The sequence below is a fragment of the Agrilus planipennis genome, unplaced genomic scaffold, assembly GCF_000699045.2.
Source record: "Agrilus planipennis isolate EAB-ADULT unplaced genomic scaffold, Apla_2.0 scaffold47, whole genome shotgun sequence".
Classification (NCBI taxonomy): Eukaryota; Metazoa; Arthropoda; class Insecta; order Coleoptera; family Buprestidae; genus Agrilus; species Agrilus planipennis.
Genome location: NW_020442442.1, coordinates 244,741 through 265,635, shown reverse-complemented (window position 1 = coordinate 265,635; position 20,895 = coordinate 244,741). Strand labels below are relative to the sequence as shown.

Genomic DNA, 20,895 nt, shown 5'->3' with positions numbered 1-20,895 from the left:
TTGTTAAAGGTGTATGTTTGGAGCACGGCGTTGTACGGGTGCGAAACATGGACAGTGGGCGCGGCGGAAAAGAAAAGGTTAGAAGCGTTCGAAATGTGGTAGTATAGGCGGATGATGAGGATAACGTGGGTAGAAAAGATTACAAATGAAGAGGTATTGGAAAGAATAGGAGAACAGAGGACTTTATGGAAGTCAATAAAAAATAGGCGAGATAGGTTGGTAAGACACCTTCTCAAGCATGAAGGTCTAGTCAGAGACATATTAGAGACAGAAGCAGGAGTTAGGAGAGGTAGAGGTAGACCTAGATTAGATTACTGTTCGCAAATAGTTAAGTATGTGGGCTGTTCTAGTTTTATGGAAATGCGCAGTTTAGCTCAGGATAGGAAAGGGTGGAGGTACGTGTCCAACCAGTCTGACGACCTTATGATGATGATGATAACTTTTATTGTAAACGCTAGTGCATCAGATTGCAGATTTACGATTTGACTTCATTTTCAGTTTACTTGACTTTTCTTAAATTGAAATTAAATCAAGTTCAAGTACATATTTGGAAAATCAAGAGAAGTTCTTTAAGACTTCATTTGTCTTATAATTATTTTTTTAGTTGATTATTTTAATCTCCTATTCTAAATTTCGTATCAGTTTGCCTGTTTTACATTATCAATAAAAAAAAAGTAAAAATTAGCAGCATCAATAAATAATCACTAGCTCAAGTTTTTAACCGGAACTACTAATACCACAAATTTTCACTGAGGCACTCAATATTATACCATGCTTTTATCTAGTTCAATAGCACTTTTGTTATGGTTTTTAAAGTTTTTCTAAATTACTTGAAAGTGCAGGCTATTTTCAGCGATAATGTAGGACGATAGAACAGATGTTTGTTTTGTTTATTTGTTTATTTTTTTTTAGTGTACGATAGCTATGTTTTGAAGGGGGAAAATTATTTGAAACGCGTGACCCAATCCACATTGTAGGTTACATGCGAAAGTGATTCACACATAGAAATAGTTTCAAAGCACACACGTAACCGCCAATTAATGCCAAGTCTGCTAAATTTAAATTACACATTCTTACAGCTTAAAAACATCAGAGTCAAATCGAGGTAAACCGGACATCAGCATCAGTCGGCATCTTCGTTACAAGCATTAATTTTACTGAATATTAATTAAAAAAAAAAAAAAATAGTACCTATAAATAAATAAGAACCGATTAAGTATTCTAATAAAATCGCAATTTCGATCTTATTGGAGCCGATTAAATTCTTGTTCACTAATTTGTGGAAACTACCAGATGATGTTGATCTCGATTTCGATTTTATTAGAATCGATTAAGTCCTTAGTCACTAATATGTGGAAACTACCAAATGTTGATTACGATTTCAATCTCATTAGAACCAATTTAATATTCTTGGTCATTAATTTGTGGAACTACCAGATGTCAGTCAGGATTTCGATCTTATTAGAACCGATAAAGTTTTTGGTAACTGATTTGTAAAAACTACTACATGTTGATCGTTATTTTGATCTTATTAGAACCTATTAAGTTTTTGGTCACTGATTTGTGGAAACTACCACATGTTGATCGTTATTTTGATCTTATTAGAACCGATTAAGTTCTTGGTCAATGATTTGTGGAAATTACAAAAGTATGATCGCGATTTCGATCTTATTAGAACCGATTAAGTTCTTGGTCACTGATTTTTAGAAACTACTACATGTTGACAGTGATTTTGATCTTAGAACCGATTTAGTTCTTGATTACTGTTTTGTGGAAACTAACCACATGCTGATCGCAATTTCGTTCTAATTAAAACCGATTAACTTTTCTGTCACCAATTTGTGGAAACTATTAGATGTTGATCGCGCCTTCGATCTTTCTAGAACCGATTAAGTTCTTGGTCAATAATTTATGGAAAGTACCAGATGTTTATCACGATTTCGATCTTATTAGAACCGATTAAGTTCTTGGTCACTGATTTGTGAAAACTATCAGATATTTATCGCGATTTCGATCTTATTAGAGCCGATTAAGTCCTTTGGTCATTAATATGTTGAAACTACCAAATGTTGGTCACGATTTCGATCTTATTAGAACCGATTAAGTTTTTGGTCAATAATTTGTAAAAATTGCCAGATGTTGATAGCGATTTCGATCTTATTAGAACCGATTATGTTCTTGGACAATGATTTGTGGAAACTACTACATGTCGATAGCGATTTTGATCTTAGAACCGATTAAGTTCTTGATCGCTGTTTTGTGGAAACTACCACATGTTGATCGCGATTTCGATCTTATTAGAACCGATTAAGTTTTTGGTCACTAATTTGTGGAAACTACCAGATGTTGATCGCGATTTCGATCTTATTAGAACCGACTAAGTGACCAAACCTAACATATACCTAGTAACTTACAAAAATGCTCATTGTTACAGATAATAAATAATAAAATTTAATAAGGACATTAAATTTTTTTCCATTAAAATATTTGAAGTTGCTTATTAAAAACTTTTAGAGAAGACGTTTTACTTATATTCCAAAATTGTGTTTTAACCCGATTTCAATTAACGGATAGTGTGTCCACCAAATATGTGAATTTTCCCCCCAAGGAATTTCTACTTATATTAATTAACTACTTGATCATTATCATAATCTCGTCCGTTCGAAACTTGATACATTCAATCTACTTCCTATCCTGAGCCAATTTTTTGCATATCCTGACAACTAGATCATCTCACATTCCCTAAATATTTGCGAACACTGTCCTATCTCTCCTCTTCCTTTTTAACTTCCATAGCGTCTTCTGTCTTTCTACGCTTTCTAATATGTTCTCATTTCAATTTTTTTCTAGCCACGATATTTTGATACCACATTTCGATTTTTTTTCCGTTTTTTACTGTTCACGTACCCTGAACATACACATTTCAAAAAATGATACGATACTCTTCATAATATTGTTAAAATTTTACGAAATATTGGAAAAAAGAACTGGAAATATATTTGTGTAGAATAATACAAATCTCCATCATTTTCGTAGGGTTAACTTCGTTTATATCAGCTTGGTATGCTTCTTTATTTGAAAATTAAATTAATTAAATCATAATTTACTGGAATATTAATGAATATTCCCCAACCAAATGATTTACTATTATTAAAATGTTTAAAGTCGAATTCAGGGGAAGGCTTTGCGGGCGGCAAGCAGGACAACCGCCCGGGGCCTCGCTCTTGCAGGGGCCTCGCGCAGAAATCTAATTAAAAAAATATTAGGTTGTAATAGTAGATACCTACTAATGTTTATTTGAATTTTGTAATAGTCTTAAGAAAAACTGCAGATTTGCTATCTTTGTCTTTATTATTTTTTTTTAAATTTGCGATAAACAATTTTAAAACTCTAAACTTATTTATGAATAACTTTGCATTTTTTGTCGAGTATCATCATTAAAACTAATTCCACAAGGACGAGGGCCTCCCAAAAATTTACCCGCTCGGAACTTCCCGATGGCTAAGGCCGCCCCTGGTCGAATTTGCTCATGGAAATAATCTGTATACAAATACGTAGAGTATATATGTACATACGTATACATGGTGCCAAGTTGCAATTTTTTTAAAAGTATTTTTTGTGATGTACAAGATAATTATAAGACGTTTTGCTTGCCTGGAATATCTGTCTTGTTTTGTAACATGGCATAGTAATAATTATCCGGTAATCAAGTAATTAGTCTAGACCGACTGTTACTTTTGATTTATTTCAGAGATGAGGTTAATAGCTAAGTATTAAGAACATCAAATGGCTCGGTAATTATCACAGATCTGCAGCATTCAAGACAAACTAGTGCATGTGAATCATCTACATCTACACGATCGAGCAGAAATGTTACAGTCACTTTAGTAGCTAACTTTGTAACATTTAAAAGATGACTAGATTCCGTGTGTGGTCTATATTTCACCAATCGGCCGGAAATCTAACAAGGACCGCCCGTGTGTTCAGCAGCTTTTACTCATGCATGAAAAAATTTTTTGAAAACAAAACACTTGAATAACGCAGCAACTTTTTTTGCATATTTTGACATTCTAAACAACTTTTTTCGATTGCACACATACTTCACATGGCTGCTATTTAAATAAAACCTCGTCCATTCTATTTTTGAACACTGTACAGAAAATCAAATCTGGATAACACAGAAAATCATGTATTAAAATAGGGAACAAGTTTTGGTCGAAAAATTTTTAGGTTAAATTTACAGTTTAACTGTAATGAGCATACGGCGAATTTTTTTGGTTATTTGACTCAAAAAAAATTTTTGGATATCGGTGCGATTTTTCGTATAGCCATAACTTTTCTCAATCGGAGCCATATTTCATAAGGCTGTCATTTAAACGAAACCAAATTTTTTATATTTTTGATGTATAGTAAATCAAATCTAGATAATACAGACGATCTGGTATTAAAATAGGGAGCAATTTTTGTTTGAAAACTTTTTCGATTTAACATACAGTTTGGCTGCAATGAGCATATTGCGTGGTGTGTATTTTTTGGGACACCCTGTATAGGTACAAGGTGCATTTACATTTACATTTTAGGTACTCGTAAACATACATGTGAATTTTACAAACTAAACATTTTTATTCTTCTCTCTTTTCTGCTATTTTGCTTCTCCATAATATTTCTTTCATCCTTTTTAGACCATCCTTTCTTTCCATTTGAATTTCCTATTTTTTAAGCACCATTTCCTGTTCTACATCTCCCAAAAATGTGTTGGAGCGACTCTGGTTCCAATTCACACCATATACATATTTTTTTTTCTCTTCTTCTTCCCAGTGCCTTGCCTTTCTATTCTCACTTCCCAGTTTAAATCTCGCTATTAAAANAGCTTATATATGTACATACGTATACATGGTGCCAAGTTGCAATTTTTTTAAAAGTATTTTTTGTGATGTACAAGATAATTATAAGACGTTTTGCTTGCCTGGAATATCTGTCTTGTTTTGTAACATGGCATAGTAATAATTATCCGGTAATCAAGTAATTAGTCTAGACCGACTGTTACTTTTGATTTATTTCAGAGATGAGGTTAATAGCTAAGTATTAAGAACATCAAATGGCTCGGTAATTATCACAGATCTGCAGCATTCAAGACAAACTAGTGCATGTGAATCATCTACATCTACACGATCGAGCAGAAATGTTACAGTCACTTTAGTAGCTAACTTTGTAACATTTAAAAGATGACTAGATTCCGTGTGTGGTCTATATTTCACCAATCGGCCGGAAATCTAACAAGGACCGCCCGTGTGTTCAGCAGCTTTTACTCATGCATGAAAAAATTTTTTGAAAACAAAACACTTGAATAACGCAGCAACTTTTTTTGCATATTTTGACATTCTAAACAACTTTTTTCGATTGCACACATACTTCACATGGCTGCTATTTAAATAAAACCTCGTCCATTCTATTTTTGAACACTGTACAGAAAATCAAATCTGGATAACACAGAAAATCATGTATTAAAATAGGGAACAAGTTTTGGTCGAAAAATTTTTAGGTTAAATTTACAGTTTAACTGTAATGAGCATACGGCGAATTTTTTTGGTTATTTGACTCAAAAAAAATTTTTGGATATCGGTGCGATTTTTCGTATAGCCATAACTTTTCTCAATCGGAGCCATATTTCATAAGGCTGTCATTTAAACGAAACCAAATTTTTTATATTTTTGATGTATAGTAAATCAAATCTAGATAATACAGACGATCTGGTATTAAAATAGGGAGCAATTTTTGTTTGAAAACTTTTTCGATTTAACATACAGTTTGGCTGCAATGAGCATATTGCGTGGTGTGTATTTTTTGGGACACCCTGTATAGGTACAAGGTGCATTTACATTTACATTTTAGGTACTCGTAAACATACATGTGAATTTTACAAACTAAACATTTTTATTCTTCTCTCTTTTCTGCTATTTTGCTTCTCCATAATATTTCTTTCATCCTTTTTAGACCATCCTTTCTTTCCATTTGAATTTCCTATTTTTTAAGCACCATTTCCTGTTCTACATCTCCCAAAAATGTGTTGGAGCGACTCTGGTTCCAATTCACACCATATACATATTTTTTTTTCTCTTCTTCTTCCCAGTGCCTTGCCTTTCTATTCTCACTTCCCAGTTTAAATCTCGCTATTAAAACTAATTCGTTTTTACTCTTTGTTCTTTCGTCTTTCAAATAATTTGGTTTTTCCTCCCTTTCTTTCCATATTTTCTTGTATTCCTCTGCGAATTTTATTTTCATTTTTCTCTTTTTTTCTGCTTATCAATGTCTTCAGTTAAATTTTCCAGCTCTTTTCATACATATCTGTCTTTTTCCAGTTTCCACCTGCAGTGTTTAATCGCCCATCCTCTCTCCATTAAATAATTTTTCTTTCTCTTCTGATTTTCTTGGAGTGTACATTTATACATTCTTTTAATAATTATATACTTTTATAAATATCCAAAGTTTCTTCGTTTTGAGATTTTAAATACAATTAATATAGGCAACTTTAAGAAACCCAATAAATTTTGAGTAAATACTTATAGCTTATTTAATATGTAATCTGGTCTTTCTTACAATTTAAACTAAAATATTGAATCGCTTTAATACTATTTATTTCAAATTGTTAATTGTTTTTCGCTGTGGTTGAATTACACGGCATCGTTAGGTATCCGATACGCGGCCGGATATTCTAAAGAAAGTGCCGGATCTGCCTAGTACCGGATCTAAACTGGGTACCTATCTCATCTCTAATGTAACTGCACTTAATATTGGAGCTTTTCTAAATGGTAATTATTTGTTCTTCTTTTGTTTTCTGTTAAGCGAAAATGAGTTAATATATTGTATTTCTACAAGGCGCATAAAAAGTGACTAAAATAAAAAATATACTTTTACAAAACACATGGCGCTTAACAAGTGGGTTCTAATTAGAATTAGAAAATATACCTGCTATATATACATATACTTATGCATACTATATTTTGAATGTTTTCTTGAAAATTCCGTGAATTTATTATGTAAATTTGTTGGAGTATTTTTGTTACCTACCTAGTTTAGAGTACATCGTGTATTTTAGAAAGTTACAAGCTCAGAAATCATTTTTCCGTAGCGTACTTGTCATATTCAATATTTATTGCTTCTCTCGTTAATAAAATGACACAGTTTTTAAAATTTTCCGGACATTTGAGAAGTGATCGCCTTTTTAACAGCTGGAAAACGTTAATATTATTCGGAATCGATATATCATTTATTTCGTTAAAGAAATGTGACTACTATATTTTTGTGGATGGCAAATATTTTTTTATTACTTTTCATTACATTAGTTAGTTTCTAGTTCATTCCAAAAATTTATTAAATACTAACTTTTACCTACGACTTTGCTCGCGTTGATGTCCTAAGTACATGTTAAAAATCATCGACCATCACATAAAACTAATTTTTCTATCCCTCGGGAACAGTATTTTTTTTTTTTTTTGATAAAAGGTACCCTATGTGCTATTCTGACAATGTGTGTTCAAAATTTCATGATGATCAGTTGAGTAGTTGAAGCGTGAAATAGTAACAAACAAACAAATAAATTTGATCGTTTGGAGATATCCGAGCAGAAAAACTTCATCTGTTTTACTTCACGCCTTCGCAATAACGTCTGAATTTTTTCTTATTTTGCCCGCGATTTTCCATTAGGAGGAAGAAATGGATCTCACTTCGTCTGTTGTGGCCCTTTCAAGTAAAGAATGTTATTATTATACTGTATGCATACATACATATAGGTATTTTAATGTATCAAAAGTATATTTTAATTTTTAAAATCAATAAAATAACAAAATATTAAAAAATTTGGATTACGAACTCAAAATCGGAACAAGTAATGGCAATAGTAATATTAGCGGTAAAGATATTATAGTTGTCATTACGCTATTTAAATTCATTTGTTTCACTGTACATATGACTTTTTCTTCAAGATTTTTACTGTCTCCTTAACATTATTTTGGCTTAATTCTCTTCCAATATTGTTATTTTGGGCTCACATATATCGGAATCTCTCGCTCATAAGTGATATTAAGAAAAACTATACAAAGGGTTTTCTTCAATTTCAAGATTCGAATCCTAGTGGCGATGGCTAGTGATCGCTTCTAGTGTCGGGTGGAGGTGACGGGGTGTATAGATAGACAAAAGGTGTTTTTTTTTTTAGTTTATTCCAATTTTAATGTAGCAACAGGTCTCCTGTTTTCTCCTCTTACGGTTAATAAAAATGTGGTCATCATGTGATGCATACATTCATCTTAACGAGAGCATCATACAGGGTATTTTTGAAATAAGTAGTAAGAGAAGGTTATGGGGTTCCATAAAACAAGAAAATTAAATAAATGTTTGAAGATCCAAAAGTTCACCGTTTTCGAGAAAAACGTATTTGAATGTACAGCCCTTGCATGATTCTACCAGGGCCGGACTGGCTCTGTAGGATCATTCGATTAGATGGAACTTAGCAGCATCCAAGTTATATTATATCTTTTGTATCTTTGATGACTCATGCATTGTTTGTTATTTGTTAGGGTAGATTAAGCGTGATTGATCATAGAGTTTGTCCTTTTAAAGTTGCAGGCTTGTATGTATGTAGTCAGTTGATGTCATTAGTAATAGGTCAGTGTGTCAGAGTCATAGGTCAGTGCAGAATAGTATTATTGCATTGATTAGTACTAACTCTGGTTTGGACGTACGGGTCCTGCACTTTGACCAGCGCTTACTCTAGATCTAAATCTGCTTGACTTCTTTGCATGAAGTTCGATGAAAGTAGAGGATTATTAGTGTATATCAAACACATGTGCAGAATGTTAACGATTTGCACGAACGTGTGATGATCCCTGCAAATAAAATAAGCCAAATGCCGGAAGCTTTCGATCAACTCAAATGATTTTCGTAGACGCCTTGCAGCGTGTTCTTTAGCACAAGTAGTTATTTGATTAATTTTTATGGTAACGGGCGTCTAAACATTATCACGTGTAGTAGTGTAGCAGCAAACTGTTGGTATCTGCTGTACTAGTCGTTCCACAACCGTCACTTTTTACACTCTCCATCGATGTAGCTACTTGTTATCGCACCTGCGTTGCAAATTGACGCCCAGGGTCGGCTTCGGATTGTAATTTCTTCTAGTTTTCTTACAATTCTTTTTGATTCCCTATTGCATCTAGTTAACACCTTCCAAAGCTTGCTACTTATTTCAAAAAAATCCTGTATACAATAATTCCATTGTAAAATGTTACTATATATTATTGAGCTCGTAAAACTTACAGGTATACAATATACGTATGTTCTGTGTATACCTGTACATAAGAATGATGTGCTTCTTCTCCGGATGTGCAAATCATGATGAGGGAAGAATAAATAAAAGAAAAAAAAATCACCGGTCTGAATATAATTTTACGTTACATCATGCCAAGGTCGTTGTTAATTGCGCTTTGTGTTGTTTCTCTTATTTTCTCATACCTTGTGAATCTATTTACAGGTGAGAACATTGTAAGCACACAAACCAGAAGCGTTTCCAATCTTAAATCAATTTCGAAGCAATCTTCTCATTTAGAGATCACGTCGATACCGAATTTACCCGATGGAGCCTTCCCAGCACCGAGTCAGTCAAAAAATCTTTGGAGCATCGTGATTTTTTGATTGACTAGGGGGTTCCACCGGGATAATCCGTCACGCATGTGATCTCCAAATAAAAGTGAGAAAATTACTTGGATATTGGCTTAAGATTAGAAACACTTATTAAAATTGTTATGATTGCATCCTAATAAATTTTTATAACAAACAGAAAAGTGATAACAGAATCTGGAAAACTTGTTTAAATTGTTTAATAATTTTAAAAATTAAATTCTTATACTATTAAGTATGTAAATACATATATTTAAATGGTGGTTTTTACATTTGTAGTGTAATATTACGAAATACAGCAAGGAAGGATGGACTAAGTACCCCTGCCTACGTCTGTTTTTTTTTTTGTATTTTTTTAAAGCATAACTTTCAAACAACTCAGCCGATTTGGCTCAAAGTACTATACAGGGTGGTTGCTTATTCAGTCGAAACATTCTGAAGAATATACAGGGTGGAGCATTTAAAACTATTCACCTGAAAAATTTTCAAGAGGGACATTTTTTGATTGCAAAGTCATGAATGTAAGGTCATCTTTTTAAAGGGGGTGGCAATCTCTTCAAGAATCTTAAAAGACACGAGAGGTCAAGTAGCATATCATAGAGGTCAAGTAGCATATCATTTTTAATTACAAATATAAGAAAAAAGATTTAAAATAATCAGTGGTAAAATCGGATGTATGAACTACCAAAAAATAGGCGGTAATCAAAATCCTGAGAAGGTAATTGAATGTCAACAAGGAGGTAATGTTTGTTCCAATTGTACACTGTTGTTAGCCATCACATTCTTAATTGTTGTCATAGTCGGCATTGTTGGTGTTGGCAGCCATTATTCTTTTTTTAATTGTTGCCATTATCGGCCATTATGATTATTATTAGTTAGATTATTATTAGTGTTTTCAAACATTATTCTCTTTTAATATTAGAATTATTTAAAAAGTGTTTTCTACTATTAACTAATTTTGGAGCAAACTATCCAAAATCATCATGGTTTATTGCATTGGAGAGAAAATTGAAATTGTCACTCTGTATTTTAAGAACAATGAAATGCTAAGGGAAACTGCAAGAATTTTCAATTTTGTGAGTAAATGAGTGAAAGAACTACGAACGATGCCAATTTTTTTATATTCGACATGCTTTTCTGATCAATGCTCATTCTTTTCTAATGGTTACAACAATCATAATTGTACATATTTGATGATCTAAATTCTAGAATAATGCGGTGGACCATTTCCAAATACGCCACCCTGTAGTATATGCTCTGATTGGAAAATATAATTTTTTACTAAAAAAAAGTAGCTAATTAAATTCTAATGATGCTTTTTACTACAAAAGACTTATCTGTAGGCCCTAATCTCTTACATATTCATAGAAATATGTAATCTTAATTTTTAATTAGAAGTTCCGTTTTGTGAATTTTCGTCGACTTAGTTTACATTTTGTTTTTAAATAAAACGCTAAAACTTAATTAAGCTAGTGGGATAAAAAAAAGGTCCATACCCAGGCCCCCGCCCATATGTTACTGCTAAGATGTAGTTCTGGTAACGAAATAACAAAAAATATCCCGGCAACAAGTTGGGCGGCTCCACAGCACACATACATCACACTCCATATTACATGCAAAACTGTCCATGTCCGATTGCAGACGCACATTGCATGCTCTGAAAAGAAAAAATTAACCAATTAATTCATTTAGTAAGGGTATTTTTTGATGAACACACACTAACCGACGATGTTCAACTATACAAATATTACAATATTAAATGGGTATAAACCGAACACGGTCTAATACTTTTAGGTTTACGTATAAGGGGCAGAGATGTGATTTATTTGAAATACTTCTATTTAAAATGCAAATACAAAATACTTTTTCGAGAAAAGATTATTTAAAATACTATTTTGCCGTTTATTTTCTATTTGTAAAATGAAAAATACATTTTTGCCGTTAAAATTTTTGCTAGTATCACCGATCAAACACTGTATAAAATGATGAATGAAAGTTGCTCATATTGGCCTTTGAAGGTATTAAAAAGGGGACAATGATATATTCCATGAAAACCTAATTCTTTAACTGAAGACAGCCCAAAAAATTCTAAACTCCTTGCTAATGGTTTATCTAAAATATTGCATCGATATCGTTTTCCGAGTTCATTGTTATGATCCATGGAATTTTGAAGTTCTAAATTGATATCAGTACCTGCCAAATCAGGTTAGCAAGGAATTACGAAAATCTGTGAATTGCAGCCCGCAAAACAATATGGAATTGATAATTGAAAACTACAAAATATTGTGGTGTGCTAATAAATTCCTATAATCCAAAATTCGTAGAAAACGATTGGAAAAAGTTGACTTATTAGATTTACCCAAAGCTAAAGAAAGTATGGATTTCATTTGTTTCTCTTATTATAATGTGTAAAAGATCGGAAACAAAATGGAGTTTTAAACGGATCCTGTGCGGATCATATATGGCGTGACGATTTTTAATCATATTCGGATCATGAAGCTTGATTCATCCCTGATAAGTCTTCAGACAATCTTGGTCCGGATCGGACCCTATACTGAACTAATTCCCCACGAGGGGGGGGGGGCGACACCATGTTTTATAAATTACGGCGTGGTATAGAAAAATTCATACAAATACCTTCAGTCACCTTTTCATGTAATTAATAGATTAATGAAATTTAAAGCCTTATTTGAGTAGCGTTACGATCTGTTCAAAGTATTTTGAGAGTTTGTTAGTTTAGGGCATTTTTTCAAAAAGACATGATGGAAAAGACATATTCCATCCGCTCACCAAATTATGCATTTTACCTCGTGGGATGCAATAAGAAAAAATATCGACCAAGAAATGGGTAACTTCGGTGTTCGGTGAATAATTCTTTACCTGTATAGGTTACGTCATACATTCAGTTTGACAGGTGGATTTCCTTGTAAGGCCATTGTCAAACATTTTGAAATATTACAGTTTACAGCAAATATTAATAGACATTTATATACGACCTCTTCCTTCAAATAAAATGTATACTTTCTATCAGCTAATTTACAAATTATCCAAATAAGCAATTTAACTGTTACAATAATTATTTATATCGAACTTGTTTTTGCATTGGCACAAATATCTATGCCTGGACAATTAATTTTATCAAAAAATTCCCCATAATATTAGCTAATATATACATACCCAATTAGATCCATTCTAAAATTTGAACGTAAACCTTTTCTTTTATTTTAAAAATTGCGCCAACAGCAAATCAAGTACTTAGAAGTAATAAAATAAGTAACTATTACACCGATTTGCTCTAATTCGTGTTGGTTTTCAATAAACATACATGTGAAATTGGCATTCTAATGTCGTTGAAGCTCGACTTTTGCGGCCGTGTTATACGTTAAACCCACCTATGTATGTAAGTTGGTTGCAGTAACAGGTGTAGAATTACCTTAAAGTGAAATGTTAGTTCTGTCCATGCACATTGCGAAACAACAATAAAAGGCTCGATAATAAGGTTTCAAATGCGGAATGGGAGATGAACCAGACACGATAAGTATATGTACGTTCTGAAGAGATTTTCAACCAGAGAAAGGGAATGCTACTTGCATTTTAAACTGAAAGAAAGCATTCAGTAAAAAGAAGTTTCATTTAATTGCATAGCGCATCACCACTCATGCAGAATCAATGCGACTGTCTTTACTTTCCAACGATTCAAAAAAAAAAAAAAAGAAGGAAATGTAATAGGTATGTACCTAGTAGTACTAAAACTAGAAAATCGGTTGCCTGTAAAGTCGGTTTACTGACGATAGTTGAACGTGACAACGTCATAAGAAAATACTGATGGAATGGTTTCATTTTTCAATAGAAAATTTTAATTTTATTTGTTTGATAGATATTTTGTATGGATATAGAGAAGGAGGTAAATGGAAATGTATTACTGTATAGCAGCTGTCCACGCGGACGCATTGCTCACTCAAGTAGGAGAGAGACAGATGTCGAACGCTGCCGAACGCGGAGGCCGATTGTGCCTCTTTGTCGCTCGTTCCGCGCTCTCGCTTGCATTTCACGCCTTAAATGGAACGCCTCAGAGCAAGGTAACGCCGCATGAGTCATGTTTTTTCGTGCGTGCAGCCGGCTCCATTGAATTATAAGACGTTGTCACGTCAAAAAAGAAGAAAAATAACTCGTAATGCTTTGTCCTTGGAGTGAGAGTTTCAACAGGACGTTTTCCGATAACATGGTCAAGTTTTTCCGTTAGGAGGCGTCAAAACTAATTCGTATCTAAAGAGATTTTTAACAAGAGAAAGGAAATGCGAGTATTTCTTCACCTTCTAACGACTTAAAACGAACAGGACAAATAAAGAAATGTAATAATTGTCCTGAAGACACATTGGTCTTCTAAGATTATTGCAGAAGTAAGTAGTATGTTTCAACGGGAGGTTTTTAGTATAATGGTGCGATTTCAATCTTATTGGATCTCATCAGCGCGTTATAGACAGTTTCGCTAAAACACAGACCCACTTTACTGCCCTAAGACAGTGTTTTATGAATTACTACAAAAAATGTGGTAAACGCCATCTGTAGTACAGTGGCCGGCGTCTAAGAAGAACAAGCGATGGTGAGATTGACAGGTACATAGGCGGAAATGTTTAGCATAGCAATAAATGGAAGGACCAATAATATTGCTGTATCAAAGTGGTACAGCGTCATTGTTCTAACAAATGTGCAGTTCAGTGGCGCGTAGCTCAGAACTTTACGTTTACCAAGATTGCTCATTTAGAACACAATACAAATCACCACTTCTCTCCACTGTTAATTCGTAACTATTTGTAATTACGTTACTGGTCTTGGCTGAGCAGTTATCACTCTGTCCACAGGCCGATTGTTTCACTGCGCATCTAAAGATTTATGACTTTTTGCGCTCCTTAAACGCCGGGCACTATATATATTTACATTTAATGGAACCGAGCGGCATGGTCTAGAGGTTTAGATCACAGACGCCGGTTCAATTCCGGGTCCAAGTTTTTTTATGGTTTCTTTGGATCACTTGGGCAAATGCTGAGGCAGTAAAATTCCACAGATAATCTTTCATTCTCTTCTGTGTTCATTTCGCCTGTCTCATCCTTCTCACCCGAACCACCGCCCACTCATTCCACGATTCCTGAAAGGAGACTGAAGAGGGCCTTCCGACGTATTCCGGAGGGACTGCTCACCCATCAGTATTAGTGGTTAGTGGGAATGAAACACCCAAGTGTTTTAGGAATTCAAAAATATTCAGTCCGTAAGATTTGTCGAACTAAATCCATGCCTTTATCTGACTTCCTAGATACCTAAAATTAGCTACTTCTTCTATTTTTATGTTCGCGTCTCCCTACTTTTTCTTTCCTTAGATACTAGCATTTTTGTTTTACTATTATTTATTTTCATAAAATACTGTTTTGTCAATACCGCTTCCATTTTATTTAAAGCTATCTCTAACTCCTCCTTGCTAGAAGCTATCATCTGCAAATATAAGCATACTAATCTTTTGCCCTTCTATATCTATCCCTACAGTTGTACTATCTTTAGTGATGATGATCGCGTCTTCGATGTACAGATTAAAAAGTAACGGTGACAGTAGCGGCTTTTTTTTTGGTACATGGAAATTGTAGTATTTCACATTTCCAGTAGCATTCCAGATTTATTTATTCAGTTTCCTTCTCATTATACCAATCCTGTATGAAGTGATCTTTTTGCTCGCATAGCTTCAATTCAGAGAGACCAATTTTTCAAAAAATTATACACATCCCGTAACGCAATAAGTAGATAATAAAAAAGAAGAAGAATCGTACCTACGTCTGTGAAAGAAGCCGCCTCGAAGGTTGCGCAGTTATTGTGATAAATGTACACTTGCCATGCTTTTGTCGTAAGTCAATTTAAATTCCTGTACGAAAGAAAAAAGTACATTAAACGCAGAGGTGGATGAACTACTTAATCAGAATTGGCCTTTCTTCTTTTAATGAACCGATTTTGACTGATTATTAAATTACTTTTATTTATTATAAACTTTATTGTACCTACGAGTGCGAAACGTGGACGGCGGGCGCGACGGAAAAGAAAAGGTTTGATGTATGGTGTTATAGGCGGATGACGAAAATACGGCGCACAGAAAAGGTTAGAAATGAGGAGATATTAGAAAGGATAAGAAGACTCTCACTGATGTACAAACTAAAGTGGGTGGATCGGCTTGCGAGTTTCGATGATTTAGGAAGCCGGATCATAGCTTCAATCATAATGGAGGGGGGGGGGTTCTTAAAGAGAAACCAGACTAGGACAAGTCCCTGAAAGAGGGCAGCAGCTCTTTCGGTACAGAGGGTAGTAGAGATAACGAGGATCGGTATGGCACTCTGATGCACAATACTGCGATGTGGAAGGCAACGGGAAACCACCACATTATCGTCCCGAGTAAAACGTATCACACAGATTAAGGGTGTTTGGGAAGTATGTCAAACTACTACGAGACAAATAAAAATTTGGAAGATCGTTCCTCATTCAATTCTAAAACTCCTGTAAAAATTACAAATCGATTCACTAAACCGTTAAAAAGTTATTGAAATTTTAAAAAATTGTAATTTTACACGTCATTTTATGGAGATTCGTTAACCGAACAGATTAAATTTATTTTTATTAACAGAAAAAAAGCTAACGGAAATTTTAAACTTTTATAATAAGTAACTTGAACTCTACAGAATCACCTTAGCGTAAGATTATTTAAATTCACTAAATGGTTATCGAAGAAAAAATGAAAAATTAGCTGAAAATCTCGTTTTTACTTGATAATATAATGATAATATTTATAATTGTCTGAAATAAATGCAATTTTAAAGTTTTAATTATTATTTAAACTTTACACTCATTATTAATAAAGATTGAAACTAAATATTTTTTTGTTTCGAAGTTGAAATCAAGGCATATTCACTGCCAAAAGTCAGTTAAAAATTTTCTATATTCGTTATTTTTTATTTTATTCAAAGTTTGGTCAAATTCCAAATTTTCTCTCAAACCGTATCATTTTTTTTTTTAGTATAGATAGTATTTATTTACCTCATAATATGACGCAAAACCTAATTAATCACGAATTTCTAACTTTATGTACTCTTGTCTCCGATTGTACCCCCCAAACATCCTTAAATCATGGCGTCCTCTGAAGAGGACAGAAGACGCTATGGAATTCAGTAAGGAGAAGGGGAGATAGGATATCAGAGGATACATACTGAGACATGAAGGTCTAGTTAGAAACATATTAGAAGCAGAAACAGGAGTAAAGAGGGGCAGACGAATATATTTGGAATGTTCTTGATTTAGGAAAATGTATGAAAAGTCTCTGACTAACTGACAACCCTAATGGTAATAAAAACAATTAAAAGAAGGCATTACGTCATAACTGAATATTAAAATAAATTTGCTTTTATCCTATTTTAACGTATAAACAAGAGTTTTTATATTTGATGATTCAAGCTAGAAAAAGGCACTGACGTAATATTTAAACTTTTTTAATTAATTCAGTCTTTTCCGCTAAACAATGCCGAGCTAGCTTAAATTTGAAATTAAATAATTTATATGGCTTTTGTTGCTGTTACTTTTTATCCTAACTTTCTCAAGTATAAAAGCATTTCGAATAGCGTCGATTCAATATAATCGGATAGTGTTTTGATGTAAAGAATTTCTTGTTGCCTTTTCGCCATTTAAATGTGAACAAATACGCTGGAAATTAATTTGTTTCGCATTTTAAATGGCAGTGAACGAGATTGTTTTCATGTTTTACAAACAGCGGAACCAACGCTGTATTCAAAGAATTGCATGGTCATGGACAGCAATTCGAAAGAAGGATTTAAGATGTTTTGTTATATCCTCTAACGTTTCCGGTATTGTCACAACGAGACTGCAATGTGAGAATCTATGATATATTGAATAATAAAAACAGAGAACCTAAAAAGTTCCTATATTATGTTGACAATCAAATTTCAATTCTTTGAAATATACTTAAATGACCTATGCCTTATATTCATATACCTTTTTGAATTTGTTGTTGTTGTTTTAAAGATTATTGACAGGTTACCACCATAGATTAAATACTAAATAAACTTATCTGTAAGTCGGCACCCCTAATTCATTGACTTTTAGAATTTTCTTATAAGTTCTGTTCAATAGTTATCAAGAATGTCAGACCGATAGTTCTGCATTTTTAAAATGAAATTAAAAAAAAAGAAATTTTGGGGTGCTAACTTCATACGGCACCCTTTCATTGTAGAAAAAGGGTTCCGATACCTAAAAAGAATATGAAATAAAGAGTTCTGTAGGTCCTGAATACAATTTGAATATTTTGGTCGAAGTTCTGGGCAATTTCTTTAAGGGTTGTAGGAGAAAAGTCCTTTACCTCTACCCCTCCTGTTTCTGCCTCTAGTCTCTAACTAGACCTTCGTGCTTGAGAAGGTGTCTTACCAACCTATCTCGCCTATTTCATATTAACTTCCAAAGAGTCCTCTGTTCTCCTGTTCTTTCTTCATCGCTTGTAGACTCTCGAAAATATCGGAAACCGCCGGTGGTAACGCAGTCGCTCTGGAAACTTGATGCTAACTTAGCCTACCTATGGGGTGAGTAGGTGAGTGGTGTAGGAAAATCGTATAGTTTAGAATAACATTACACTTAGACTTATACTTTTTAGACTACACATGTTGACAACGTCGCATACTCTCTCTTGTTCGTACTTTGTGAATAAGAGTGTTTTACGCACCTATCATTTTTAAATCTCTGCCGTATTACTTTAAAAGGTTCTGTCATATATATCGAAATTATTCATAATGTAGGTACTTATGTTAATTTGTTTATTTAATGTCTCTTAGATTATTCTCCTATTGAATCTTGAAATTTTGCAATAGGATTTTTAAATGTAAATGTCTCATTATTGGCAAAGTTTCATCAAAATCTCTCTTATTTTTCTATTGTATCAAACGCCTTAATAATATACCTGCGTATAATTATTGAAGTTTTTACCTTTATAGTTCTGTTGTCTATTAAAATTAATAGAATTGGAAATAACAAAACTGAATAGAAAGAATAATTAGTGTCAGTTACGTTTCCCATCTTGTTTATTAATATATGCAGTAGACTATTATTAAATGTGTTGTTTTAGAAATACTAATAGGGCTTGTCGAATGATTATGTAACGTTTCCCCAAATGTCATAATCTCACGCATATATCACACACATGTAATCGTATAAACACATAGCCTGTAATCACTACAACGAATAAATTAAGAGAAATTTTAAAAGATTCATTAAAGGCTAGGCGGGAACTATCTGACCTGACCCACTTCTTAAATAAATACTTATCCACATACATATCCACATATACACAGTTTTAAAATTTATAGTGAAATTCGCTTATGATGAACCGCACTTACCAGAAAAAGACTTCACTATAACCGAACATTTGTCTTATCAGAGGTTATTTAATCAATTATGTAAGCAGTAAGCGCCATCTGTAGCCCGATACAGACCACTTCGAATTATTTTATTTTAAAATTGACAACGGAGGTTCAATTAAAATAATCTTGAGCTTAACTATAGTATATTTTTGAGGAACTAGGTCGAAACTGGTAAACGGCTACCGAATCCAATCGTGTGCGCCTCCAGCACCATCTTCATTTATTAATTAAACATTTCTTTGTTTGTTCTAAAATGTAAAGTTTGCTTTTCTTTCGATTTACCCAACCTTCAACGAATTCTGATTATATAATCGTGTTATTATATACTTATTTTCAAAGCACGACTACTTTGTCCAATGTACGTACAGTATATGTCGTTTAAAATGTTATTTCGAAATACCTGACAGCAGACGCGGCGGAATAGATTCAACACATGTATTGAATTTTGATAATGGGATAAGGGGGTAAATGTGTGGGGTGCATCAAAAAAACTATTCAATGTATATGTATGAAAATGGGCAATTTATTGTCTAAAAAATGCATCTACAAAAAAATTTTTGCGTGAGTAGTTAATCGTTTCGTATCTCCAGAAATAAATCCATACATCAATTTTTCAATATCAGTTCATGTTAAATATGTAACATTCCAATATGATTCAATCTTGTTTAGCCCATTTTTGAGCGAATATAAGTTTTGATTTTAAGACGTTTTAGTGCTGAAGAACTTCGTTTATTCATTCACGTAGAATCAGGAACTATACAACAATTGCATCAAAAATACGTTAGTATTTTCTTCCATTATTATAAATATTAAGTCCTAGATTTTTTGCAACTCACTCTGTTACCCTATATATCGATTAAATGACGTCGGTCGTTTCCCGGAACTGAACCAAGTAATTATTTTAAGTAACTAATTCGTATTAGGTAAAAAAAAAGGAAAAGCCGTACATGTCGCGGAAACATTATCGAACAGTACCATGCATGTGTGTCTCATTGGAAAACGGTAACTTGATCTGAATCGTGTATTTTTCCACCCCAAGGGCACTGCTTATCACTTGCCATTTTTGCTACTATTGTTGACGATTTAATCAGTTATAAAACCTATACGATGTACATATACATCTACTCCTTTAATTAGTGGTATCAATTTAATCAACTCGTTTTCTCTAGTTTTTGTATAATTTCGAATACCATATGTTATGTTTTAATTTCGTAATTTGTACTACAGGAAAAGAAATTTGCGGAAACACGTTCATTACGTGTTCCTGTTTTTTCTTAAGATACCGAGTGTCCAATTAGTGCGATATCACGACGATATCTCCATACAGGATGATATTAGAAAAAACAATTGAATACAAAGTTGCTCAATACTTTAAGGTGCTCTAAATATGCTTGATTTTATTGACACCTACACAAACAGCGATATTTTGAAAAAATATTTAATTTCTCAAAAACGGGGGAATTTTGGCATAGGTAACGCTTACCAAAAAGTATGCAGAATTCTTACAGAAATTCAAAAATGTAATAATATATTTTATATTTAGTATAACAAATTTTGGTAGAGGTCTTCGGGGGTGGAGGTGAGGGGGATCGAAAGAGGGTGATCACCTGAATAAAACCCCATAATGGTCTCACCCCCATAAAAAGTTATGGGGGTTGAAAGTTGATTATTTTGACAATTTTTATACACTATAATTTAAATGAAATTCAATAAAATAATTATTTTCAAGCGGGTGGAGGTGGGGGATCGAAAGCGGGTGGTCACTTGAACAAAA

The 20,895-nt window shown here is 33.3% G+C and overlaps 2 protein-coding genes across 3 annotated transcripts in view; one reads left to right on the top strand and one right to left on the bottom strand.

The window, feature by feature from the left end:
- Positions 1–20,895, bottom strand: part of LOC108744590 — a 105,406-nt gene that overhangs the window by 15,875 nt on the left and 68,636 nt on the right. The window contains exon 2 of the mRNA XM_018480450.2: positions 11,166–11,326. Coding sequence (XP_018335952.1) covers positions 11,166–11,318 — 153 coding nt within the window. The 5' untranslated portion in view covers positions 11,319–11,326. The remainder of the gene's footprint in view (positions 1–11,165; positions 11,327–20,895) is intronic.
- The window catches only part of LOC108744592 (probable palmitoyltransferase ZDHHC24), a 58,338-nt gene that overhangs the window by 35,513 nt on the left and 1,930 nt on the right, over positions 1–20,895 (top strand). The gene's annotated exons all lie outside the window — the stretch shown is intronic.